This window comes from Scyliorhinus torazame, chromosome 4 (assembly GCF_047496885.1).
Source record: "Scyliorhinus torazame isolate Kashiwa2021f chromosome 4, sScyTor2.1, whole genome shotgun sequence".
Lineage (NCBI taxonomy): Eukaryota > Metazoa > Chordata > Chondrichthyes > Carcharhiniformes > Scyliorhinidae > Scyliorhinus > Scyliorhinus torazame.
Genome location: NC_092710.1, coordinates 101,961,314 through 101,988,604, shown reverse-complemented (window position 1 = coordinate 101,988,604; position 27,291 = coordinate 101,961,314). Strand labels below are relative to the sequence as shown.

General features: G+C 43.8%; 1 protein-coding gene across 5 annotated transcripts in view; it reads right to left on the bottom strand.

The window, feature by feature from the left end:
* smap1 (small ArfGAP 1) overlaps nt 1-27,291 on the bottom strand; it is a 357,663-nt gene that overhangs the window by 59,259 nt on the left and 271,113 nt on the right. For all 5 annotated transcript variants that reach the window (XM_072498384.1, XM_072498386.1, XM_072498387.1 and 2 more), the window contains one exon: nt 7,871-7,998. In XM_072498384.1, coding sequence (XP_072354485.1) covers nt 7,871-7,998 — 128 coding nt within the window. The remainder of the gene's footprint in view (nt 1-7,870; nt 7,999-27,291) is intronic.

Sequence of the window (27,291 nt, the reverse complement as noted above, 5' to 3'; positions counted from 1 at the left end):
TTTTCGGGGTATAAGCTGAATGTTAGGAAAAGCGAGCTTTTTGTGATACATGCGAGGGGCCAGGAAAAGAGGCTGGGAGAGCTACCGCTTAAGATGGTGGAGAGGAGCTTTTGCTATTTGGACATACAGGTGGCTAAGAGTTGGGATGCCCTGCACAAGCTCAATCTAGCGCGGCTGGTGGATCAGATGGAGGAGGACTTTAAGAGATGGGACACGCTGCCGCTTTCCCTGTCGGGCAGGGTGCAGTCCGTGAAGATGACGGTCCTCCCCAGGTTCTTGTTCGTCTTCCAGTGCCTTCCCATCCTCATCCCCAAGTCCTTCTTCAAGCGGGTGAACAGGATTATCACGGGATTTGTGTGGGCAAACAAGACCCCGCGTGTTAAGAGACTGTTCTTAGAGCACAGTAGGGGTGGGGGTGGGCTGGTGCTGCCGAACTTTGGCAGCTATTATTGGGCAGCGAATATATCCATGATTCGGAAATGGGTAGTACAGGAAGTACTATGGAAGCAGCATGGAAGCAGTTGGAGGTGGCGTCTTGCAGGGATACTAGCCTGGGAGCATTGATAACGGCACCGCTGCCGCTCCCGCCAACACGGTACACCACGAGCCTGGTGGTGATGGCGACATTGAGGATCTGGGGTCAGTGGAGACGGCACAGTGGGGAGGCAAGGGCTTCAGTCTGGACCCCGATACGGAACACGCACAGGTTCGTTCCAGGTAGAAGAGATGGTGGGTTGCTAAGCTGGCACAGAGCGGGTATCAAAAGGATGGGGGACTTGTTTATTGATGGGACTTTTGCTAGTCTGAAGACGCTGGAGGAGAAATTTGGGCTACGCCCGGGGAATACCTTTAGGTACATGCAGGTTCGGGCGTTCGTGAAAAAGCAGGTGGGGGAATTTCCATTGTTACCTGCCTGGAGGATACAGGACAGGTTGGCATCAGGCGTGTGGGTAGGGGATGGCAAGGTATCGGACATATACCAGGAGCTGCAGGAGGCAGAGGAGGCCTCAGTGGAAGAGCTGAACGGCAAGTGGGAGGAGGAGCTGGGTGAGGAGCTAGATGAGGGCCTGGGGGCTGATGCCCTGGGCAGGGTCAATTCCTCCTCATCTTGCACCAGGCTTAGCCTGATTCAGTTTAAGGTGGTGCGCCGGGCGCATATGACAGTGGCGAGAATGAGCAAGTTCTTTGGGGCGGAGGACAGGTGTGTGAGATGTTCAGGGAGCCCAGCAAACCATGTCCATATGTTTTGGGCATGCCCGGCACTTACAGAAGTTTGGAAAGGCTTTGCAAAGGCTATGTCCAAGATCTTGGACACTCGGGTAAAGCTGAGCTGGGGGATAGCGATATTTGGGGTGTCAGACGATCTGGGAGTGCAGGAGACGAAAGAGGCCGGAGTCTTGGCCTTTGCCTCCTTGGTAGCCCGGAGACGGCTCTTGTTCATTTGGAGGGACGCGAGACCCCCAAGTGTGGAGACTTCGGTCAGCGACATGGCTGGGTTTCTCAGGTTGGAGGGGATAAAGTTTGCCTGAAGAGGGTCCTTGCAGGGGTTCTCCAGGCGGTGGCAACCGTTCCTTGACTTTCTCACGGAACGTTAAGTGGAGGTCAGCAGTAGCAGCAAACCAGAGGAGGGTGGGGGGGGGGGGGGGGGGTGGATAGATTTTATTTGTAAAGAGCAGATACCCCACCTTGTTTTGCTAATTTGTTACATTGTTTTCTTAATTATTACTATGCTTTTTGTTGTTTTCTTTTAGTAGTGGTTTGTAAAAATTATTGAAAATTTTTGAATAAAAACAAATTTAAAAAAAAAGTTAGGTCATGCATAGCAGTTTAAAATTTTGATTACACATCCAATATTGCAGATGATAAGACAGTGCTGAGGGGAGGGAGGGGGTCAGGGTTACATGTGAAAAGGAAAATGGAACGCTCAGCTAAACTGTAGAAAAAAAAATCTACCTTTGAAGTTATCAATTCCAAAGGAAATTCAACTATGAGAAACAAATAGCAGAATTGACGGAGCATAGGGTGGTGCATATAAGGTATCAGGGATTCACTAACTTTTTTCAGATCTGTATAACTACCTCGATTTGTTTGCAATTTGTTTTTGTAATTTCGACATCAGAAAGTAGCACATATTTCTGAACAGAAATCTTGAACTCGGGGTAAATAGATTATTTTATAAATACTCGCATTTAGAAGGTGCTGCGTTGGAATTGGGTCCACGTTTGATCCCGAACAGTTTTGGAGGCTTGTCATAGGCTCTCATCTTCCAATCCTCCTTCCCAATCATAGGAGCGCTTGCCATGTTATAATACAAACTGATGATTGTCTTCTGTAGTCAAACACACTTGGTGCATTGCCTTTTTTAAAAATTGTATTTGATGGTGACTGCTTCTTTCAGTGACCATGGACAATTTACCCACCAATGAACCCTACCCCCTCTACAATCCCAGTAGTGCACCAATACATTTGAGCTGTGCTTTTAAAAATAGCATTAGCAGAACCTTTTCAATACAAACATGACCTTCCTCCTTTCCCAGGCTACCCAGATTTCAGTATTTTTCTTGAAGTTGTAAAATCATTTGAAAAGATTAATTAACTTACACAATGTGAAGTAATTGACTGAACAAGAGTTTAAGAGTTTTGAATTGGCAAGAGGTGTCATGGAGCACTTCAATGGCAGCAATAACCTGGAGAGAGCATTCAGGAATACTGGACCGAGAATACATTTCAAACACTGTACATTATGGGGTTGGAAGTGACATTTTACAGAATGCTGATACCTTTCCTTGATGGATTTTTGTTTTGTTGGAAACATCTCCAATTAGACTGCAATCTGTATGCACTGCAGATGTTGCACTGAAACATTTGCATCAATTTTTATTACCGTAAGGCAATTCAAAGTAAATTTCAAGTGTTTGTTTATGCAACTCCGATGGTAACAGATGGCAAGTTCTATCAGCACAGGTTCACATTTTCTTTGATCATGCCAATATTTTAAAGCAAAGTTTCTTATTTCCAGCTCACCCTCACACACCCAGTCTGAGGGGGAAACCCAGCAAGTTCCTACACAATGGTCAGTGACAATCTTGTTTCATGCGAAGCTGATGAGAAGCAGGATTTTTATTAGTCAGGCAATATCTTAAGTGGGAAGCACTGAAATATTCTCTGTAATCCCACATCAATTTACAAAAAAAAATCAAACGAGCACCAACTTACAAAAACAGGAAATTAACAAGCATTCCATCAGTCTTGCCAAATTAGTAAGGAAGCAGTGTATTAGGAGTTAGGTGATAATGAGTGATATTACAGATTGGAGCTGAACATTGAACCCAGTTCCTTCAAAACAAAGTTGTCGTCGTCAGTCCCTCAAAACGAGGATGCTGTTTGCCAGGATTGATCATGTGTCTCGTCTGGTGAGTCATCCTGAAGCCACAAATCTTTGGGCAAAGAGTTCAAGAGTTGTCCTGAGGAAAGGAGGAGAGGGCTCTTCTCAAGACAAGTTTCTGCTTCCTCTCCTGCCATTTCTGTTGCTTCTCTGCAGCAGAATTTAGGCAGATAGTGTTGACTTGCGCTGTGGCTTGCTGGATGAGGCACTGGCATGGTTTGTGGCAAGTTCCTCCCATGCACCAATGGGAGGACACCCTGAAGTGCCTTTGGCAGATGACCCAAGTGTCACTGCAATATAGAAGGGTAGTAACAACAACAGAGTGCAGACTAAAACCTTTATCCCTTTATGGAGAATCTCTGTTGTCAAAGACCCTGTTGTGCAACCTTTGGAAGGCTGGCACTGCCAATTGTGTGTTTGATCTCCTCTTTGGTAGTGGCCTTTGAGAAAGGTGGCTGCCAAGATCTTGTAAATGTTTAATGACTTCTAAAGTCTTTCCCATCGATAACAATAGTTGGAGATGAGATGTTTGCCCAGGAGAGGATTGGAGGATGATTTTGGTCTTGATTTGAGTGACAGGTCAACCCTTCGGTATGTGGTATTGAGGAGATTGACGGCATTCTAAATGTTTTTTGCAGTGTGGTCCATAATTGCACAGTTGTCAGTATATAGTAAGTTGAGAATATGATGGTGGGTCACCTTAATATTGGTTCTCAGTTCGAGACTGAAAAGCTTCCCGTCAGGTCACCATTGATTTCCATGACTAGGCTATGGGTGATAGTGGAGAGAGTTAGGGCAATGAACACTGCCTTGCTTGATGCCTATCTGGATACGAAAAGGCTCAATCTTCAATCCGTTGCAAAGGACGGTTCCTGTCATACCATTGTGTAGGATTGCAAGATAGTAACAAATGGGCTGGACATTTAAGTCACTGGACTTTCCAAATTGCCTTGCTGCTGATGGAGTCAAAGGCTTTTGACAGATCAATAAAGACCATTTAGAGCTCTATTCAATGTTCCAGACACTTGGACTTGTTGAGCGTCAACAATCATGTATGTGCTTCTCTTGGATGGCTAGAAACTATGTTGGCTCTCTGGAAGTATGGACTGAAGGTGGTTCAGGAGGATTCATGTGAGAATCTTCCCCACAAACTGAATTGATCACCCTTCTTGAAAAGTGAAATAATTATGGCATTGTGAAGTCATGATCTGCAGATTCATAGATGTCTGCAGGAATGTTGTCCAGTCTACACGCACCAAAGAGCAAAAGCAGCAAGCAAAAAAAAAAAAAAAAGCGCCAGGAATGGTTCTCTCATGCATCTCAAAATGAATCCCCTGAAATAATTTCATAAGCTAGACGCTAAGTTGCAAATCAAGGGGCCTGGTAAATAAAATGAAACCCTTTAAAACCGTAGTTGGAAAAATATTACATTTTTAAAAGGGAAATGGTAAATATCATCTTAGGGATCTTAACTCCATTTCTACATGGGATAAGCTAACAAGGCAAGCCAAACAGGATCACACCAATAATCTTTTCCAGCAGAGGCGATCTACACATTCGTCAAATAATTTATACTCTCCAAGCACTTTAGGACTAGCTTGGTTTAGCTGCATATAAACATGATAGCATTAAATTGAAAGTTAAAATTAATCGAACTCTTAGTTCCAGACCAACACTGCTGCAGAGAATGGTTATATCATTGCAGTGTGTGAAGGAGGCATCAGGCACCCTCCATACAATGGGGGAATACCATTGTATAATTCTAAGGCCACAGTCCTCAGACTGATCTGCCAGATATTCAGGTTCCAATTGAGAAGCAACAAATGCTTGACTGAACCTAATTTGCAAATATATTGGACAAAAGGATCAACGGATGCCCTGACTAAGGACCCAAAAACAGAGTTGCAGATTTAGAACTTTTTGAGACTTTGAAGTCCAGCTCCTGTACAGTGTTCACTGACGGTCTGACAGCATCTGTGGAGAGAGAAGGGAGCGAACGTTTTGAGTCTGGATGACTCTTTGTCAAATGCTGTCAGACCTGCTGTGATTGTCCAGTGTTCACGGTTTGTTACACAGGTGTGCACACGTTATAGGCAAGGGATTGTGCTGAGAAAATTCTGCAAGTATGGGTATACACGAGTGCAACATGCTAATTGTGTTGTCACCAGTGATTTTTCTCATATAAACCATGGGTCGTGAAGATTGCTTAGGTAACTTTGATCCTTAAATTTTGAAAAACATTCAATGGCCTTCTTGTTCAGTAATAGGGAAATAGGGTCTTTCAAATTACTAAACTGCCAACTGACCCGTTCCCCTTCCTGCACCCCCCCCCCCCCCCCCCCCACACCCCCCACCACCACCACGCTAGGCTATGTTATAAACAGTTTCTGTGCAGGTTCTATCCTTCTCCCATTCAAATCTGTCATCACCCAACTTCGTAAAGAACCTATTTTGCCAACTATTGCCCCATCACCAATCACCATTTCCTCTCCAAATGCCTTGAACATGTTGCCTCTTAAATCCACGTCCACCTTTCCCACAACTATGTTTTCGCCACACCATCTTTCTCCAATAAAAACAGAAAATACTGGACAATCACAGTAAGTCCGACAGCATTTGACAAAGAGTCATCCAGACTCAAAATGTTTGCTCCCTTCTCTCTCTCCACAGATGCTGCCAGACCTTATGTGAATGTCCAGTATTTTCTGTTTTTGTTTCAGACTCCAGCATCCACAATAATTTGCTTTTATCCTTCTCAAATGCTTCACCACTACAATGCTGCAGCTGAGGAGGCCTGCACTGGTCTGATTATACTATTTCTTATCCAGTAGTAGGCAGATTAATATCCTGCAATGGTTTCTATTCTCGCTCCCACATTGTTACATCTGGAGTCTCCTTAGGATCTATTCTTGATCTCCCCCTATTTATTTGTGTGCTGCGCCTCGGCACAATTATCCAAAAATATATCAGCAGCTATACGATCACAGATGACACCCAGCTCTACTTCAAAATCATCTTCACCCAGTCCTGGGTGAACTTCAATTCAACACTGAAAGACCAAAGAGATCATCTCTGGCCCCGACAATCTCTGATCTCTGACCACTGACCAGGTCTACATTGTCTCCAGGTGAACCAGACCACATTGAACTCTGGCATCCTATTTGGCCAACATGCCTTATATCAGAGTTTCCCTCCTAGTCACGTACAATGCTATTTTATTGATTTATTTTTTACTTGGCTCATCCCTGAGATGTTTAAGAGTCAACAACACTGCTGTGGATCTGGAGTCACTGCTGTGGACCTGGGGACCAGGTAAGGATGTCAGATTTCCTTCCCCAAAGGACATTAGTGAACCAGATGGGTTTCTATGACAATCAACATTGGTTCATGATCATCATTAGACTTTTAATTCCAGATTTTTTCATTGAATTCAAATTTCACCATCTGCCGAAGTGGGATTCGAACCCAAGTCCCCAGAGTATTTCTCTGGGTCTCTGGATTCCCGTCCAGTGACAATACCACTATGCCACCGCCTCCCCATGTTCCTTCACTGTCGCTGGAACTCCAGGAACTAAGCACTGCGAGCATACCTAGGCCAGAATTCCTTAAGCAGTTCAGGAAGGTGGTTCATCACCAGCTTCTTAAGGACAATTTAGGGATGGAAAATAAGTGCTGGCCTAGGCAGTGAGGTTCAAATCTCATGAATAAATATGAAATAAAAACAAACAGCTAAGGCCTGGTGCTTCCCTACGTACAAGGAAGCAAAACTAGTTGTAGTTGTCTGCTGCTTAAAAGTGGCTTTGGAGAGGGCGGCACAATGGCGCAGTGGTTAGCACAGCTGCCTCTCGGCACCGAGGACCCGGGTTCGATCCCAGTCCCAGGTCACTGTCCGTGTAGAGTTTGCACTTCTCCACGTGTCTGTGTGGGTCTCACCCCCACCACCCAAAGATGTGCAGGTTAGGTGGATTGGATCTGCTAAATTGCCCCTTAATTTAAAAAAAAAGGCTGCCATGGAGAAGTCCTGGGGCTAGAATGTATCTCTCGGCTGCATGATCTGGGAGAACAGAAAAATTCTGCTCAAATAATAAAAGCGGAAAAAAAAATTTCAGATCTGCTTGCACCAAAGTTTCTTACTATACTGGCCATCTCCAGGAGTGAAAGCTTAATAACTTACTCAGTTTTCCCACCAGTACAAATTAAGCTGCTCAGCCTTTACATCAAAAGTGGACAATCACACACTTTACACTATAAAAGAAATCTGCTATAACTTGCTCTGCCACAAGTATGGTAAGTAAAGAAAATCCAAAATCCTTCAAAATTATGAAACATAAATAGTCAGCACAATTCTGAGTTTGTCACTTAGTCAAATGAATAAAACCAACTTTGGAACAGGGGTATTAGGAAACCTGAAAACATGCTCCCTTCTCCACTGCTGCTTCCCCGCCCCCTCCAAAAAACAAATTGGGGAAACATAGCAAATTTTACCTGATGTAACTGTGTGTCCAATGGTGGAAGAGGATTGGAAACCATAGGGCCAAAAATATCAAGGTCATCATTCAAGCTTGTACCTGAAGTGGTGCTGCCGTTAGCAATAGGAGCTTCAATAGGAGTATCTTGATGGGAGAAAAGCAGACAGTGTAAGAAGACCAATGTACAACAGAGAATAGACTTTTCAGGCTGCTTATAACATCTGCTGGAAAGTAAAACGGAGTAACCTATTGTTTGCTTGGTATACGAGAAGTCAATTCAAAATGCTAACATTTTAAAATAGGATTACATCAATACTTATTTAGTTTGGTTTAGAGAGCTATTCCTTACTCTGAAAATTCAGTACTGTAATTCTATTGAGCTTGCATGAGCTTTAGTCAGGAGCCTGGTTACAAAACAGGATTGATGGTGGAGCATGACACAACCAGCTATGGAGCCTGAGGTAGGATGTGTTTCTGCTGATTACAACTGATCAGAGCCTTTGCTGGTGACTGACAATTGTAAGATCCACAAATGCACAACACTATTTTTTTTAACATCCACTTCAAGGGTAGCCTAACATCAGACACCGAAGGATGCAAATCAGAACCCATTCCTTTGGCAAAGGGAACTCTTAGACCCCGGGCATTCCAAAAAGAAATACCAACAGTTCTGAAGCTGTACAGATTTAATGTCTCTAAATGTCAAAGACCAGGAAAAGTTAATAGATACAATATTATTTATTGACAAAATATTTGCAGCCAATAGTACAAAATCCAAGCCTTCATTCTTAAGTACCATTGCCATTATAAGAAAAGTTAACAAATTCTTGAATTTACATGATATTCAAATATTCAATGAAACACTAAGATTAAAAGTAGAATACCCAATCGGGCATTTAACAAAACACAATAGATATTGGGCTGGATTCTCCGTCCCCCCAGCCTCGTGTTTCTCGGTGGCGCGCTGTTCACAGGTGGCGGGATTCTCTACTCCCACTGCTTGTCAATGGGATTTCGCTTGAAGCCACCCCATGCCTCCGGGAAATCCGTAGACGGGGGTGCGCTGCTGGTGGGAACAGAGGATTTCAATGGACGAAGAAGTCCAGCCAATAATTATTTATATCCTTCCTTAAATGAGACAAAAGCAGCACACATTATTTGAGATGTTGTCTCACCAACATCCTGTATAGCTGAAGCATAACATCCTTTTTGTTATATTAAATTCTTCTCATAATAAAGAAAAGGTGTGCACGTAGACGCCCTCTGTGGATGAATTAAAGATAAATGACAGCAGCAAAGAGAAATGTATGCCATAGAGCACCACTGCCAGAACACAACCCTGTTTGGCCCCACTGCAGATCTGAATCGCTTCTGATGTTGCCCCGTCATAGTTGACCGTACCCCTCATGTTGTCACATAGAGCAACTTCAGGGAGCAATCAATTTTCTCCAACAAAATAACTGGGCCACCTCCATTCACACTGTCTAATGCCTCGGTGAGACTGGTTCTGGCAATGTGTAGGGATCTGGTTCATTCATGGCATTTGTCTTGCAGCTACTGGAATGAGATGTCCATGACAATTGTAGATCTTCCAGTCCTAAAACCACACTGGGATTTGGGGTGATGCATTTAGCCAGGATCTGCAGGCTGACAAGGACAACACGGGCAAAATCTTTTCCCACGATGCCCAGCAGGAGGATGCCGGATAGGTGCTGAAATTGCTGCTGTCACCTTGGTTCTTGTGCAGGATCACAATCTTTGCACCGTGCATATCTTGGGGGCACTGCCCCCTCTGCCCCGGCAGAGACAGAAAGGTTTGTGCAGGCATTGCAAAGACTGCCGGTCTCCAATGCCTGATGTGTTCAGGTGGTAGTGAATCATCAGCTGGAGTTTTGCCAATGGCAAGCGAGTCAAGAATTCTGTGTCAAACAACAACCGGGTATTCTAAGCAGTCGTTAATGGCACACTACCTAGCTATCCGTTGGACTTTACTTCAAACAACTTAGTGCATTCTGAATCATCTCACACAGATCTATCTTGTAATCAATGAGAATGGATTGCTTGGCTTCAATGACAAGTTCCATACTGCCGTTAGCATTGAATCAGTCAGCATTATCCCACTCTTCCATCCCATTTTTTGAGAGGTGTTGTGGATGGTGTCTCGAAGTTTGTTCAACTTTGCTTCTGCACTGTGTGTGGGAATGCCAGAGAGCATCTGTTCAATTGAGTTGAGGAACTGTTGGATGTCAAATTGAGTTGGTAGTATGGCTAACACTTAAGACGGCATTGCTGCTTTGAATTTAAAAATGTCACGGGTTGCATCCTAACCCTATTGCACACCAAAGAGTGAGCTGTATCAGTCAGTGCCATGGTAGCTGTGTGCTATCTGGTGACAATCCGATCCAGCTGGTGCTAATGCCCTGATCTTGGATGCCCCCAAGACACCCTGCGGCATGATTTGTTCTGAAAGGAGTTGGTTACACAAAACTCATGATAGCAGCAAAGCTCAAGCAGTCTCGTTCCGAGATCATGATATCCTTGGCAGATGGGCCATGCCTCATGATCTGCACCCTCTCGTGTTTGGAATTCCCGAGTAAATAAATATGTTCAGTTAGGAGAGTAGCGAGATCCTTACAGCAAGGCTTACACCCTGCTCAGGCATTTCCTCTGAACGTCTTCCCCTGCTAGATGAACGTGCCATGTTCCTCTATCAGTGATCTACTCAGCCAGCCTAGCCTCTTGTGGGAAGCCATATCCAGCTCAAGTTCCATGCCGGTCACAGCTGTCATTTGTGCAATAGCGGCAAGTTGCAAGCTATCAATCAAAGAGTTGGCATCCTCTATATAATTATCTCCAAACACAACATATTTGGGTGATTGTCACCTGAAAGATCCAAGTGCCGATTTTGATTTCTTTACTGAGTTTTGTTTTGAGGGGAAATGGGGCAAGGAAGAGACCAAAATCTAATTCAGTGCTCCATCGCCATCTTGAAGCTGTTCAGGACATAGGTTTCTAGGAGGGAATCTCAGTAATGTATTCAAATTTGTGGTGGTGGGGGACAGGACATACATCATACCTAGATCGGTGGCACGGTAGCACAGTGGTTAGCACTGTTGCTTCACAGGGCCAGGCACCCGGGTTTGATTCCCGGCTTGGGTTACTGTGTGTGCGGAGTCTGCACGTTCTCCCCGTGTCTGAGTGGGTTTCCTCCGGGTGCTCCGGTTTCCTCCCACAAGTCCCGAAAGACGTGCTTGTTAGGTGAATTGGACATCCTGAATTCTCCCTCCGTGTACCCGAACAGACGCCGGAGTGTGGCGACTAGGAGCTTTTCACAGTAACTTCATTGCAGTGTTAATGTTAAGCCTATTTGTGGCACTAATAAAGATTATTATTATATAATTCTGAAAAAATGCAATGCCAACCCCCGCCATTGAATCGGTAAAATGGACAAAGTAGCAGTCCTTACAGAGTCTGTTGGAGATCACTCCTGAACTAACATTTGAGTTTTAAGAATTTTCCGCAGAGCATGAAAATTAATTCTCCTGTGGCTCCACAAACATCTTCCTACTTGTGGGAGGAAACCAGAGCACCCGGAGGAAACCCACTCAGACACGGGGAGAACGTGCGGACTCCGCACACACAGTAACCCAAGCCGGCAATCAAACCCGGGTGCCTGGCCCTGTGAAGCAACAGTGCTAACCACTGTGCTACCGTGCCACCGATCTAGGTATGATGTATGTCCTGTCCCCCACCACCACAAATTTGAATACATTACTGAGATTCCCTCCTAGAAACCTCCCCCACCCGGCCTTCCCATTAAATCAAAACTTTCAGCGCTGAGATTACTGATTTTATTTGGGGGGGGGGGGGGGGGAAGAGATCAGGCTCGAGATCAGCCACGATCACAATGACTGGCAGAACAGGCTCGAAGGGCCAAGTGCCGTGACTGCTTCTTGAAAATGACCGGGTCTGCTAGGAAGCATCACCAGGCAAGCAGTGAGCTCAGTGTGCCCCCGAATGAAAGAGGCAACAGAAAGAATCTGAGCTCTTCCAACAGGCCAAATGATCAATGCATTGGCAGAGGAATTACAATAATTCAAAGGGCCAGGGTAGCTTTTAAGTTTTAATTTCACTTGGGGCAGTAGTTGAGGCATGACAATTCAATGTAGAGACCCTGGTTACAGAGAAAACCTTCAGCCTTCCTTCTCCTAGTTATTATTCTGCAACAAGGTTGGAAAGGAGATGCCTTTATGGTCAGCGTGGGCAGGATTGGTTTTGCCTCCGTTACTTCCCCCATGGTGAGAGGCTGCCAGCACTCACTGTCTAGATTCACAAACGAAGGACTATAAAGTAGCCATACAATGTACAGACCGAAGAGAAATTAAAAGACTTCCATGATCAAGAAGCCATTAAGACATTCAAAAGAGAAATGAAACCATAAATATTTCATAATAGGCCTATCTAAAATTGACACGCTCTTATGAAGAAAAGATGAAGAAGCTGATTGCCCCAAAAGAACACTACAGACAACTTAAAATTATTCAACCCTTCTTAACCTTTTAAGGTAACTGAAGTATCACACAGGATAACATGGCCACTCCTTATTCGGTGACATACAGGCTGGTCGGTTTTATGTTTTAAAATTCATTTAGGGGATGAGCGTCACTGGTTAGGTCAGCATTTATTGCCCATCCCTAATTTCCCTTCAGAAGGTGGTAGTGAGTTGTCTTCTTGAACCGCTGCATGCAGTCCTTCAGGTGTAGGTACACCCACTGTGCTGTTAGGGAGGGAGTTCCAGGATTTTGTCTCAGCGACAATCGAAGGAACGGCAGCGATATATTTCCAAGTCAGGGTGGTGAGTGACTTGGACGGGAAGGTCCAGGTCCCAGGTATCTGCTGCTCTTGTCCTACTAGATGGTAGTGGTCGTGGGTTTAGAAGATGCTGTCGAAGGAACCTTTGTGAGTTACTGTAGTGCATCTTGTGGATGGTACATATGGCTGCCACTGTTCGTCAATGGTGGATGGTTTGAATGTTTGTGGGAGAAGGAGCAACCAAGCGGACTGCTTTGTCCTGGATGGTGTTCTGCTTCTTGAGTGTTGTTGGGGCTGCATTCATCCAGGCAAGTGGAGAGTATTCCATTACACTCCTGATTTGTGCCTTGTAAATGGTTGACAGGCTTTGGGGGGATCAGGAGGCGAGTTGCTCCCTGGTAGCCACAGTATTAATGTGGCTAGTCCAGTTCAGTTCTGATCAATGATAATCCCCAGGATGTTGATTGTGGGGGATTCAGCAATGGTAATGCCATTGAATGTAAAGGGGCGATGGTTAGATCCAATCTGGTAGGAGATGGAGCCTATTACAAAATTGTCCTTTGACCTGGAAGCTAATCCTTCAGCAGCAAAGACATTAAGGTTCCTGTCAGAAAACCAATTTAGGTAGCTTGAATTTAGTTATGTCATAGATGTAAAATTAATGGGAGATTGAAGAGACTTTGTGGAGGACCTACTCGACTGTGAATGATCCTGCGCGATGTGGTTCATGACTGAAACAATTATAACTCATTTGCTGGCCCGAAAACTATCACTTATTTTCCCAGCCTAAAATCAGATTGAGGGCTTTAGATAGGAACTACCATTACCGTCAAACATGGGAAGTACCTTCTGGAATGAATCGATTACCAACCCACAGACCTCCTACTATTGGAAATGAGGAGAATAGTTCAGGGCTAAACAAAAATTACACACAAAGTATATTGAATGGATTGAATCTATATGGGCAGAGCACTCAATGCTAAACTCGGGATCTGTACAAAATCATAGAGAACAGAAATATGCCTGTACAGTCCAGAAATCTATCTATTTCCTTCTTAACTATATTCAGTGACTTGGTCTCCAGCCATCTGTGGTAGAGAATTCCATTTCATCACCGAGTGAAAAAAATTCTTCTCATCTCAATCCTAAATGGCCTTCCCTGCATCCTGAGACGATAACCTCTTGTTCTTGACCCGCCCAGCCAGAGGAAACATCATCCCTGAAACCAGGCTGTCCAGCCCTGTCAGAATTTTATACATTTCAATGAGATATCCTCTCATTCTTCTAAATTCCAGTGAATACAGGCCTGGTTGACCTAATCTCTCCTCATATGACAACCCTGCCATCGGAGGAATCAGTCTGGTGAACCTTTGTTGCACTCCTCTATGTGACGTATATCCTATCTTAGGTAAGGAGACCAAAACGGCACATAATACTCCAGATGTGGTCTCACCAAGGCACTCTATAGTTACAGCAAGATAACAATGAAGGCCGACATACTATTTTCTTTAACTGCTTGCTGCATCTGCACGTTTGCTTCCAGTGATTGATGCACAAGGACACTCAGGTCCCTTTGTACATACAAAGTGGATAACTTCATACTTATCCACGTTACACTGCATCTGCCATGTGTTAGCTCACTCAAAAACTTGACTCGCCTTGAAACCTCTCAACATCCCCCTCAGCACTCACATCCCCACAAAGTTTCACATTGTCAGTAAACTTTGAAAAATTATATCTAGTTCCCTCATCTAAATCATTTAAATTGTGAAAAGCTGGGGTTCAAGCATTGATCCCGGTGGTACCCCGCCACCATCTGCCACTCTGAAAAAGACCCATTTATTCCTACTCTGTTTCCCATCTGCTAACCAATTCTCAATCCATGCCAAAATATTACCCGCAATCCCATTTGTTTTAATTTTGCACACTAACCTCTTATGTGGGACTTTATCAAAAGCTTTCTGAAAATCCAAATACATCACATCTATTGATTCTTCATTATCTAGTCATGCCTCAAAAAGAAAACTCCAGCGGGTTTGCCAAACATGATTTCCCATTCATAAATCCAAGGTGACTTTCTCTAACCCCATTGGTAGTTTTTAAGTTTCCTGTTATCGCATCCTTATAATAGATCTAGCATTTTCCCTGTTGATATTAAACTAGCTGGTCTCGAATTTCCTGTTTTCTCCCTCCCTTCTTTTTTAAATAGTGGGGTTACAGTTGCCAACCTCAAATCTGCCAGAACTATTCCAGAATTTTGGATGATGACAATCAACACAGCCACTATTTCCATGGCCACCTTCATTCGTACGCCGGGATGTAGATTATCAGCGTCTGGGAATTTATCGCCTTTCAGTCCCATTAATTTCTCCAGCACTATTTTTTTTTTTGGAATACTAACTTCCTTCAATGCCTCCTGCTCACTCGGCCATTAGTTCCCTAGCATTTCTGGGATGTTATTTGTGTATTCCTCTGTGAAGGGAAGACGGAACTTAAGTAGTCGTTTAATTGCTCTGCCATTCCTATTATGAATTCACCTGCTTTCAGCTGTAAGATATTTGCCTTACAGAATCATTTTCTTAGAAGCTTTTACAGTCCACTTTTATGTTCCTTGCAAGCTGACTCTCATACTCTATTTTTCATCTCAATCAATCTCTTTGTCCTCTTTTGCTGAATTCTAAACTGCTACCGATCCTCAGACTTGCTATTTTTTCTACCAGCTTCATAGGATTCCCCTTTTGATCAAATATTATCCTCAATTTATTTTGTTCGCTATGGTTGGGCTGCTTTTCCTGAAAGGAATATAAAACAGTTTCAATGCATGTATTAATTCTTAAATATCAGCCATTGCCTATCCATAATCATGCCTTTCATTGAGGTTTCCCAATTTATCGTAACCAACTTACACCTGATAACTTTGTTGTTTCCTTTGCTCAGATTTAAGGCATAAGACTACCCTTTTAAGGAGTTTAAATTCAAACAGAAATCCGTAATAATAACTGGAATAGGTGTTTCTACTATACAAGGTTAATAGCACCCAAAACCAATGCTGTTTAGTCTAAAAAGTACACTCAGATTCAAGAAAATTGTCCTCTAATTTTCACAGTAGTGGTCCAATACCAGAAACTACTTACAAACCACTCAAGAGCTCTGAAAAGCTACCTGTGTTAGCTGTGGTTCAGTTGGTAGCTGTCTCATGTCCAAGTTAGAAGGCTGTGGCCTCGTGTACTGCTCAAGGACTTGGAACTCAATCTACGCTGAGAATCTAGTGCAGTACTGAAGATGTCGGTGGTGCTGTCTTTTAGGCAAAACTTTAAACCAATATCCCGCCTGCCCCCTCAAGAGATAAAGATCCCATGACACAATTTTAAGAGCAGGGAAGTTCTCCCCAGTGTCCTGACCTATAATAACTATTTAATCAACATCACAAAAGCAGATATCTGGTCATTGTCACAATGTTGTTTGTGGGAACTTGCTGTGTGCAAATTGACTGCCATGTTTACTACAGATTGAATGGCGGAGCAGACTTGATGGGCCGAGTGGCCTAATTCTGCTCCTATGTCTTATTACAACTGCGATTGTACTTCCTGGTTATAAAGTATTTGGGACCTCCTGTGGTTATACAAGGTGCTACTGTATATAAAATTTGCTACACAAAATGCACATCTTGAATCAATAACAGGCTCAACAAATGATGTCTTAAGGGAGTTCCCATAATTAGTTGGAGCCTCTATAAAATGTGCCTCCATACTAAATACTAATTGAATTCAGAAAAATGACTACTGCAAAAGGTTGGTATTTGCAGCTCAATGCCCAGACACAGAATCAGAGGAAAACTGTAACACCGGGGTATAATACCTACAAGATCATAATCTAGGTTAATTTTAGTTTCATATGATCAACATGAGAGATTGTGTAGACTAAACGTCAAATAAGTATTTTGCCATATATTATTGCAATGAGCTCCAAGTTATCCAGCAAATTAATTAAAATACTTGGATTGGATTTATGATGGTTGGGGATTAAAGGCTGCATAGGCTCATAAGTTAAATAAGACTGCAGCGTTGATATGCTTCACCCGTTTTAAAAATAACATCTTTTATGAATTGTAGAATTGCATACAGTATCAAATATTGACTCAATAGGATAAAGCTATTGAGAGTTGTGAAGTGTATAAACATGAACTAGAATTCATCAAGAAACAAATGATTAATTTTGAATCCTCGTTTCATGTATCATGTTAATATTTTTCTTGGCAAGGAGGAAAATATATTTTCTGTGTAGTCTCTTCCTCTGATATTATAATTTTCTAATTTTTAATTCATCATTTATCTCAACCATCTCAAGCTTTTTCTCAAACATTTATAGTTTCTCAGATGTTCACACCATCCTGTTTACAAACAGAAGTACACTACTCTTGATTAGCAACAATACCATCAGCGCCCTTGTAAATTAGAAATTAAACTACGCTCAAGAGCTTCTGATCAAAGTTTTGCCTGAGAACAAAAAGGATTAAAGGAGCAGGTTTTACTGAATCACTTCAAATTAACTGCCTGGTTTGCTGCAAAATTGAATTCTGATTAAATCCTGGTTACAATACTGATTTTTTTTTTTTTTTAATTGTTTATTCAAAGTTTTTCAATAATTTTTCCAAAACACTCCAAAAAGGAAAGAAAATATACAAAAGAAAAGTAAAAAGGGCAATACGCCAACAAACAAAGCAACTTAATCCTCTAACCCTTAGACGATTTAACAAATTAAGAACAAAATGGGGCAAACGCCCCTTACATAAACCATGCCGGCAGCAACGGAAATTCCCCTACCTGCCCCCTCTCACAAACGCCCTAACCCGCATATACCTGGAGGCATTTTCCGGGGGTAACCCAAATTTCGTCTCTGACCTCAGCCGATTTGTCGATATGCTTGCCATCGGGGCCTGGTACAATAATTTGACCCACCCTATGAACCCCTCCCCGAACCCAAACCTGCCCAGCACTTCCCACAGGTACTCCCACTCCAACCGATCAAAGGCCTTCTCCGCGTCCATTGCCGCCACCATTTCTGCCTCCCCTCCCTCCGAGGGCATCATGATCACATTCAGGAGCCTCCGCACATTTGCATTCAATTGCCTGCCCTTCACAAAAACAGTCTGGTCCTCGTGTATCACTCCCGGGACACAATCCTCAATCCTAGTGGCCAGAACCTTCACCGGCAACTTAGTGTCCTCATTGAGGAGCGAAATCGGCCTATACGAGCCACACTGCAGCGGATCCTTGTCCCGCTTGAGGATAAGCGAGAGCAGCGCCCGAGACATCGTCGGGGGAGGAATCCCTTCTTCCTTTGCCTCGTTGAAGACTCTCACCAGCAACAGACCCAACAGTTCCACAAACTTCCTATAGAACTCGACCGGGAACCCATCCAGCCCCGGGACCTTGCCCGCCTGCATGCTCCCCAACCCCTTAACCAACTCCTCCATCCCGATCGGGGCCCCCAAACCTTTGACCTGTCCCTCCTCCACCCTCGGGAACCTCAATTGGTCCAGGAACTGCCGTATCCCCTCCCCCCCCTTCGGGGGTTCTGACTTGTACAGGTTCCCGTAGAAATCCCTTAAGACCTCATTTAGTTTGGCTGAACTCCGCACCGTGTTCCCCCCTCTGTCCCTGATTCCTCCAATTTCCCTAGCCGCCTCCTTCCTACATAGCTGATGCGCCAGCATCCGACTCGCCTTCTCCCCATACTCGTACGCAGCCCCCTGCATCTTCCTCCACTGGGCCTCAGCTTTCCCCGTAGTCAGCAAATCAAACTCCGTTTGGAGGCTCCGGGGCTCCTTCAGCAGCTCCTCTCCATAGGGTATCTCCTATCCACCCTCAGTATCTCCCGCACCAATCTCTCCCTCCTCTCCCCGTGAGCCCTGATTGAGATTAGCTCTTCCCTGACCACCGCCTTCAGCGCCTCCCAGACCACACTCACCGGTACCTCCCCATTATCATTGGCCTCTATGTACCTTTGAATGCACTCTTGGACCTGCCCACAGACCTCCTCATCCGCCAGCAGTCCCACATCCATGTGCCACAGCGGGCACTGGCCCCTCTCCGCCCCCAACTCCAGCTCCATCCAATGCGGGACGTGGTCCGAAATCGCTATGGCCGAGTACTCCGTCCCCCCCACTCTTGGGATCAATGTCCGACTCACCACGAAGAAGTCTATTCATGAATAGACCTTGTCACATGGGAAAAGGAGAACTCTCTCGCCATTGGCCTGGCAAACCTCCATGGGTCCACTCCCCCCATCTGACCAATAAACCCCCTCAGAACCTTGGCCGCAGCTGGCCTCCTGCCCGACCTCGACCTAGATCGATCCAGTGCTGGGTCCAGTACCGTATTGAAGTCCCCCCCCATTATCAGGTTCCCTGCCTCCAGATCCGGGATCCGGCTCAGCATACGCTTCATGAACCCTGCATCATCCCAATTCAGGGCATATACATTCACCAGCTCCGGCCCCCCCACACCCCCCCTTCAAACATGGGGAAAAGCCTCTCCCAAATCAATACACATGCCCAGAAAGCACACGCATCAAATCAAATCGCCCCTTCTCACTCCCCAGCATCCCCATAACCTGCCGCAAACCACAAATTCAAATCCAGCTTTTCATTTTGAATGAAGGTCCACGCCTCGTCCGGTGTATCAAAATAGTGGTGTTGGTCCTGATGCGTGACCCACAGCCGCGCTGGCTGCAACAGCCCAAACTTCACCCCCTTTCGATGGAGAACCGCCTTGGCCCGGTTGAATCCTGCCCTCTTCTTGGCCAGCTCTGCACTCCCGTCCTGGTAGATGCAGATTTCAGCGTTCTCCCACCTGCTACTCCACTCCTTCTTCGCCCACCTCAGGACACACTCCCTGTCGGTGAAACGGTGAAACCTCACCACCACAGCCCTCGGCGGCTCATTCGCCCTCAGCCTCCTTGCCAGGACTCTGTGTGCCCCATCCAGCTCCAGGGGCCTCGGGAAGGCTCCCGCACCCATCAGCATGCCCAGCATCGTAGCCACGTACGCCCCAACATCCGACCCCTCCACGTCGTCAGGGAGACCCAGAATCTGCAGATTCTGCCTCCTTGACCTGTTATCCAGGTCCTCAAACTTCTCCTGCCATTTTTTGTGCGGCGCCTCATGCGCCTCTACTTTCAACGCCAGTCCCAGGATCTCATCCTAATTATCAGAGGCTTTCTGCTGCACCTCCTTAATCGCTGTCCCCTGCATCCTCTGGGTCTCCACCAGCCTCTCGATCGACGCCTTCATAGTGGCCAACATCTCCGCCTTCAACTCCGCAAAGCAGCTTTTCAGAAACGCCTGCTGCTCCCGCGACCACTGAGCCCACGCTGCCTGGTCTCCACCCGTCGCCATCTTGCTTTCCCACACCCGCTCTCTTCTCTTTTCCAGTGCCGCTTATTTGACCGCTCCGCTCCTGGTCTACTCTATGCAGTGCTGGGGGAACCTCACTGCTGCCTTCCCACACCGGGAATCGTTGTCCGAGTGCCACTGGGGCTCCTTAAAAGGGCCCAAAAGTCCGTTCACAGTGGGAGCTGCCGAACGTACGACCTACCCAGGCATGGCCGCCACCGGAAGTCGGTTACAATACTGTTGATCACTTCTGCAGATATATCCAACAATGTGCAAAATAGCCCTGGCCTAACCTACTCCCAACCAGCAATGTGATGGCAAGAGTCAACAACATGCCTGTCAAATGGCACTCACTCACTAATTGCCTGCTCACTGATAGCTCAGTTTAGGTTCCTCCCAGGCTGTCTTGGTTCAAGCTTGTACAGATGAGCTGAATTCCAAAGGTCAGCTTAGAGTGACTGTGCATGACATCAAGGTACCAAAGTCAATGGAGATCAGAGGAAACATTCACTAGCAGCTGCAGTTATATCTGGCACAAGGCAAGATGATTGTCGTTGCTGGAGATCAATGATCTCAGCCCTGGAATATTACACCATGAGTTCCAAGTGTTCGAGAACAAGCTGCATCTTCAACTGCAATCATTAGAAGTGCAGAGGTGGTGCTCTAGCTGATCATTACACAGAGGTCAGCTCCATTTGCAGTTCCTCACATAACTCCCATTCCAACATGCAGAAAGTGGGGAGAACATCCAGTTTTGAGCTCAAAATGGCAAGTAACATACACATTCACGTAAGTGCCTGGCAACGACCATCTCCAACAAGAGAGAACCTCTCCTTAACATTCAGTGGTATTGCCACCAGCATCACCTTCACTATAAACACCCTGGCAATTATTGTTTACCAGAAACTCAACTGGGTCAGGCTATTGGAGCTGGTCAGAGACTGGGAATACTGCAGCCAATGTCTCAGCACTTGCCTTTCCAAAGCTTTTTCATCATTCACAGGGGACAAATCAGGAGTGCGATCAAATATTCTCCATTTGGCTCGCGGAATGCAGTGCAAAAATATTCCAGAAACTCAACACCTTCCAATACAAAGCTGCCCCCTTGATCAACATTCCCTTTATCACCACAGCTACACTACAGCAAGTGGATCAGATTTCTTCAGAGAAACATCCCAAACTCCACCACCTAAAAGATCAAGTGCAGCAAGTGCATGAGAATACCATCATTCTCAGTTTCTTTCATAATCACACATCATCCCAACTTAGGCATATGGCACAGTGTCTTCATTATTGTTTAATCAAAAACCATGACCATTCTACAGAACACAGAGAGTGTACTTCCAATACATGTACTTCAACAATTCAAGGCTGCCTATAACCACCATCTTAAGAGGAAACCAGAGGTGGACATTTAATGTCCTCTTTGCCTCCTGGAGTTGTAGTGTAATTAATTATAGCAGATTTCATCAAACAAACTGGCAGTGAAGTAAACATATGAAGTTGTTGGCAAGGTGCTGTTCTAGTTGCGAGTCATAACATTTCAGCAAAACAAATCAAAATTCAACCGTACCTTGTTACAAAGTGATGTGTATAAATGCATTTTCTTTTTAAAATTGTGCCAAGATTATTATGCTAAATGTGAAGCCCCGCCCAAAGTATGGTAAATAAGCATGGGGAATGTAATTCTCCAGTTGGCAAAGGAAAAAGTAAGCTGCTGCAACTAACTATATGACTCTCCTGATGAAGGAGCTACGCTCCGAAAGCTAGTGTTTCCAAATAAACCTGTTGGGCTTTAACCTGATGTTGTAAGACTTCTTACTGTGCCCACCCCAGTCCAACACCGGCATCTACACATCATAACTATATGACCACAAACTTTGCCAAGAAACCTATCTGCAATTTGCACCAAGTGACATACCAAAAACTTTGGTGAATTCCTTAGCTTATAAATTTCTGTGAAAAGAGAATTCTGAAACATTACCTAACCAGGGTGGGGCTCCAAAGAAGGAGGAAAAAAGCTTGATGAACTCAGAAGTTCTTTTTAAAAGCCCAAAATATTTCTATTCCAGTAAAACTGAGCTATCCTGACATTCTATTTTCTTTCAATTTAATTTTATCTTCTATACTCCTTCACATGAACTATTACCAAACTATCACACAGCTTTTCACTTTTTGCAAAAATCAATTTATACTGCTCAAGGAAACAAGTTTTCGCTTTCGGTTTCACCACATAGCTCAGGCAGAAAATTACATTTTACACTTCTGGATTCAAATGAAATGACATTATTTTTATGTCCTTCCACCCAAATTCTTGCAACTGCATCCTCAAGAGATGGGTCATTCATCCTTACTCAATCTAACATTTTCTTTATTAACAGAACTTGTCTAATAGATTCTGATAAAAACTGGGATAGAATGTCTAATGAGTAGCATTGCTTCATTCATTTGAGTGGGCAATGACCAAATGCTGATTATTTTTGCATAAATGGAACAGTTTTTAGAAGTGCTGAATTCTGAAGCAAAAAGTACTTCCTTAGTTAAAGATCTCTAGTGCCTTACACTGACTTAGCATCATGATCTTGGCTCAATTTTTAAAACAAATGATACTCAACACAAATCAGTTTCTAACAAGGTAGTGTTGAATTTTGATGTGTTTTACTAGAATTTTATGACTTTCTTACCCAGAACAGCACCTTACTGTTACGACACCCTGGGCCAGTGTGCAGTCAATTCCAGTCCCATTTGACCCGGAGTCGTAACACGGTTAAATTAATTTTTATTTTAAAATACCCACGGTCTTCGGCTGCCCAATAACTACAGTCACCAGGTTTGTAAATTTAAACAGTTAACTTTTTATTAACAGTAACTAGAACAAAGAAAAGTACAGCGTAGGAACAGGCTCTTCGGCCCTCCAAGCCTGTGCTGGCCATGCTGCCTGTCTAAATTAAAATCTTCGACACTTCCTGGGTCCGTATCCCTCTATTCCCAACTATAATTAAATAGGCAATAAATTAAACTGGTTAACTACTATCTAATCTCCAACACCCTTTTTAACTCACCCACCCTCAACACACACAGACAAACAAACACAAAGGGGAAAGAGGGGTGTAAAATAATGATGAAAATAAAAGGAGACAAGTCTTTGCTTTAGATGGACGTCTTCCAGTTAGTTGCTTTAGTCTAGGAGATGGATGTTATCGTTTCTTTCAGCTTGTAATGCTGTAGACTCATAGAAATAGCAGGCAGCCAGCATTTGAGAATCAGCTTCTACTTTCAGGGTCTAGAAGCTTCTACTAGCAGGGCAGGGCTAGAGAGAGAGAGAGAGAGAGAGAGAGAGAAAGCAAGAGAGAGAAAGAGAAAGCAAGAGAGTTAAAGAGAGAGAGAAAAAGAGAGAGAGAAAAAAAGAGGGAAAGTGAGAGAGAGAGAGAGAGAGAGAGAGAGAAAGAGAGAGAGAGAGAGAGAAAAAAGAGAGGGCTTCTTTTAGGTTCTCTCCGAAATAGCCCACCTGACAAGAACCAATCACTGTTTGTTGCTGGGCAGAATACTGCCCCTGGCCAATCAATTGGCCATTAGCCAGCCAATCAAAACTAACTCCTCCAATCTCGTGTGCCATAAAGTCTGGGTTCTTCTGCCCAAAACTTTATAATAGTGTACTATTTTGACAGAGTTTCTTACTTCCTCTGCTCGACTTAAAGGTTATGTCTCCATTAACGATCCATGGACCAAAAACAATAAAGACAAAACAAAAGAAATAGGAACTAAGGGAATCAACAGGAAGGGCCCTTACATTACCAACAACTTCATATCTTTACTTTATCACTGTTAGTTTGTACAAACTGATGAAAAAACAGAAAGCTATTGTAATTAATTACACTATAACTCACAAGGCAAAGAGAAGAGATAGGGACCATCAGAATGGAACAATAGAAACTCCTTAAACACCAGCCACAAACAAATGCAGCTTTCTCTATCATGCTAACATGTGCTACACAGTTAAAAACCTTATCAGTCAAACTACTGAGTTAATTTGTGAATTCTGAATATGCCATAGTTCTAATTTTGCCTTCCTGTATGAATGTAAGGAATACAAAGAAACTATTAACATGGAGAAAACTTTGGGTTTTTTGCTGTTATTTAATCTGCTTTTGTCTTTAATCCCATAATTTTAAACGACAAATAGAAAATGCATCAAGAAGTTGAAATTCAGTATGTGTATTATTTGCAGTGATAGAGGAAAACACTCTAGCACGTGTTCTATTGCACGGTCTGTAACAAATGATGAATATTCTTGATAAGGACCCAATGCTGGTCCTATCGATTTGCAACAATCCTTGCAGGGCCAGGAGCTGACCCCAGCGAGTCAGGTGGGATGTAAAGACATCTACATAAGTTTTAGATTTGCATACATAACAAACATTTCACAATTTAAGCAAGTTGCAAAAATCTATTCTTTGGAAAGGGAAAGAGTATGTCCATGTCTATATTTTGGGAATGGTTTTAATGACTGGTCCTTTTGTTGGCTTGCATTTTACAAGCAGATTAGTTTCTTACAATAAAGTAAAAGAGACATTAAACATACAGTAAGAATGCAACACAGGAAAACGTGCAAAGCTCACCTCATAATTTAAAAGATTGCTTAAAACAAACTGTAACAGATCCAACATAAAACAACAGTGCAAGTTTATTCAATAGTTAGGCATTACTTTTTATGTTTATTTAGAATTAAAGCATTATTTTACTGCCCGAGGCCTGTGGAGAAGAGATCATCTGAATTATCAACTTGGCACCTACATTGGAGGCTGAAGACAATGCATGAGCCTTTTGTTTATTAATTTTTGCTATATAACAGAAAGGGGACTGACTTTTCCTGCAAAAAGGGTGTTAGTGAAGAGCATTTTTGGTTCAAGGACACTGGTTGCATCCTCTAGAAACACTGAGCCAAAGGGCATATTTCTGAACATAGAACATAGAACATACAGTGCAGAAGGAAGCCATTCGGCCCATCGAGTCTGCACCGACCCACTTAAGCCCTCACTTCCCCCTATCCCCGTAACCCCTCCTAACCTTTTTGGTCACTAAGGGCAATTTATCATGGCCAATCCACCTAACCTGCACGTCTTTGGACTGTGGGAGGAAACCGGAGCACCCGGAGGAAACCCACGCAGACACAGGGAGGACGTGCAGACTCCACACAGACAGTGACCCAGCGGGGAATCGAACCTGGGACCCTGGCGCTGTGAAGCCACAGTGCTATCCACTTGTGCTACCGTGCTACCGTGAAGAGCTATCGCGGCGTTTATTTCCACTTCTGAATTTGCACTGAGACAAGGGGTGAATAATTTAGATCACTTCTCCTCAATGGCCTCTATGGATTGTAAATCAAAAAAAGCACTCCTGGCAGATTGTCTAGTTCCTAGTGGATGGGTGCTTTTCAAACACAACCAATTCTTACTTTTAACAATGATGTGGAGATGCCGGTGTTGGACTGGGGTGGGCACAGTAATAAGTCTTACAACACCAGGTTAAAGTCCAACAGGTTTGTTTCGAATCATTAGCTTTCGGATTGTAGCTCCTTCATCAGGTGAGTGATACAGCACTCACCTGATGAAGGAGCTACACTCCGAAAGCTAGTGATTCCAAAAAAAACCTGTTGGACTTTAACCTGGTGATGTAAGACTTCTTACTGTACTTTTAACAAGATAGTGGAGAATGCTCCAGGTCAGGTTCCACTTGTACTTCCCAAGGAGATACAGGGCTGCCTACGATACACAAAACAACTAAAGTAATTTTGAATGAAACACTCCACTTCCATTGGCATTACATTCTTGGTTCAGTAATATGCTTGCGATTTGACCTGGTTACCTGCAGCAACATTCGGGAATCACATATTTCTATCAATTTAAGTTTAGATTTTTCACTCTGATTTGCAGTGTAGATGAAGGAGAAACCTGGGAGATCCTGGGCAGTTTGACTGCACACATATATTCCTCATTCTTCCTGTAGCTTTAAAACACCCTTTATTATTTAATCTCCCCCGCCCCAATTTAGGAGTTTTAATATCGACTCAAATCCTGGGAAAAGCTCGCCCAGGATCACTGAATCCTGTGTAACCAAGTAAAAAAGGGTGCAGGCTCCATCGAAAGCAGGCACATATCAGGGACATGGAGAAAACCCAAAGAAAGGAAGTCCTTGTTCAAAACACCAAATCTGATGTATCCTCCTCTTTTTTGCAGCAGAACCTCCCGTGAATATAGCCATCTTAGCCTTGACGAGCGAAGAGTTTTCAAATAAAATGTAGTAATGCTATCTTACAGCCCTATTTCATTACCATTGTGCCATTAGAGTTGATAAACTAGCAGTGGTTGATCAGCGAAAGGCACTGTCCCTGAAAATAAATTCTTAGCACTGTTCTTCCTGTTCAAGTCAAGTGGAAGGAGCTGACCAAACAGCAAGGGTGAGAGTAGGAACACTCATTTTATTACGAGTGGCGATTGCCTTGGCTGTCTCCCTCCTGGCATCTGTTTTGGCTGGGTATTCACTTTCTTTCTTGTGCTTCAGTGCAATACCTAGGGACATTTTTCTACTTTATAACCACTGGCTAAACACAAATTGCTATTTGATCAAGCGGTATTTTACACCAGGTCAAAGTGAGAAGTGTTTTTCAGTAATTCAGAATTCACAAATAGAGAGATATATTTTACTCTTGCATTGCATGCTTGCAAAAAGTTAAAGAAAATCTCAACCTATTCTCATTTGTTTTTAAGCACAATTGAGCAAAATAATTTTTAACATGGCATGCAAAGTACGTTCTAGGGTTCTCTGGTCGCCATTTCTGTCCTCTGTCTCCTCAAAGTACAAACCTGCAAACTAATCGAGAAGGGGGTGATTCAGTGTCCTAGCATACTGATGTTTCAGAATTGCACTAACATGCACTGTGCAACATCACTGTTGGAAATTTTACTTTGCTCATGAAAATAAAAGTCAGCATCTGGCACACACGTATTTTAGTGTCATTGAACTCCACCGCATTCCAACCTATTAGCTTGGAAGAACTGCAATCCTAATACGTTTGACAACATACGGTACCGGACATCTCATCCAGTGAGACAAAATCCTGGAGATACCAAAAACTAGCTACACCAGACAATGGCGCCTGGGGTAGCATTGGTACACAGTCTTTCAAGCTGTGGCTTTATTTGATGGTGCCACTGATTCCCACGTCGATT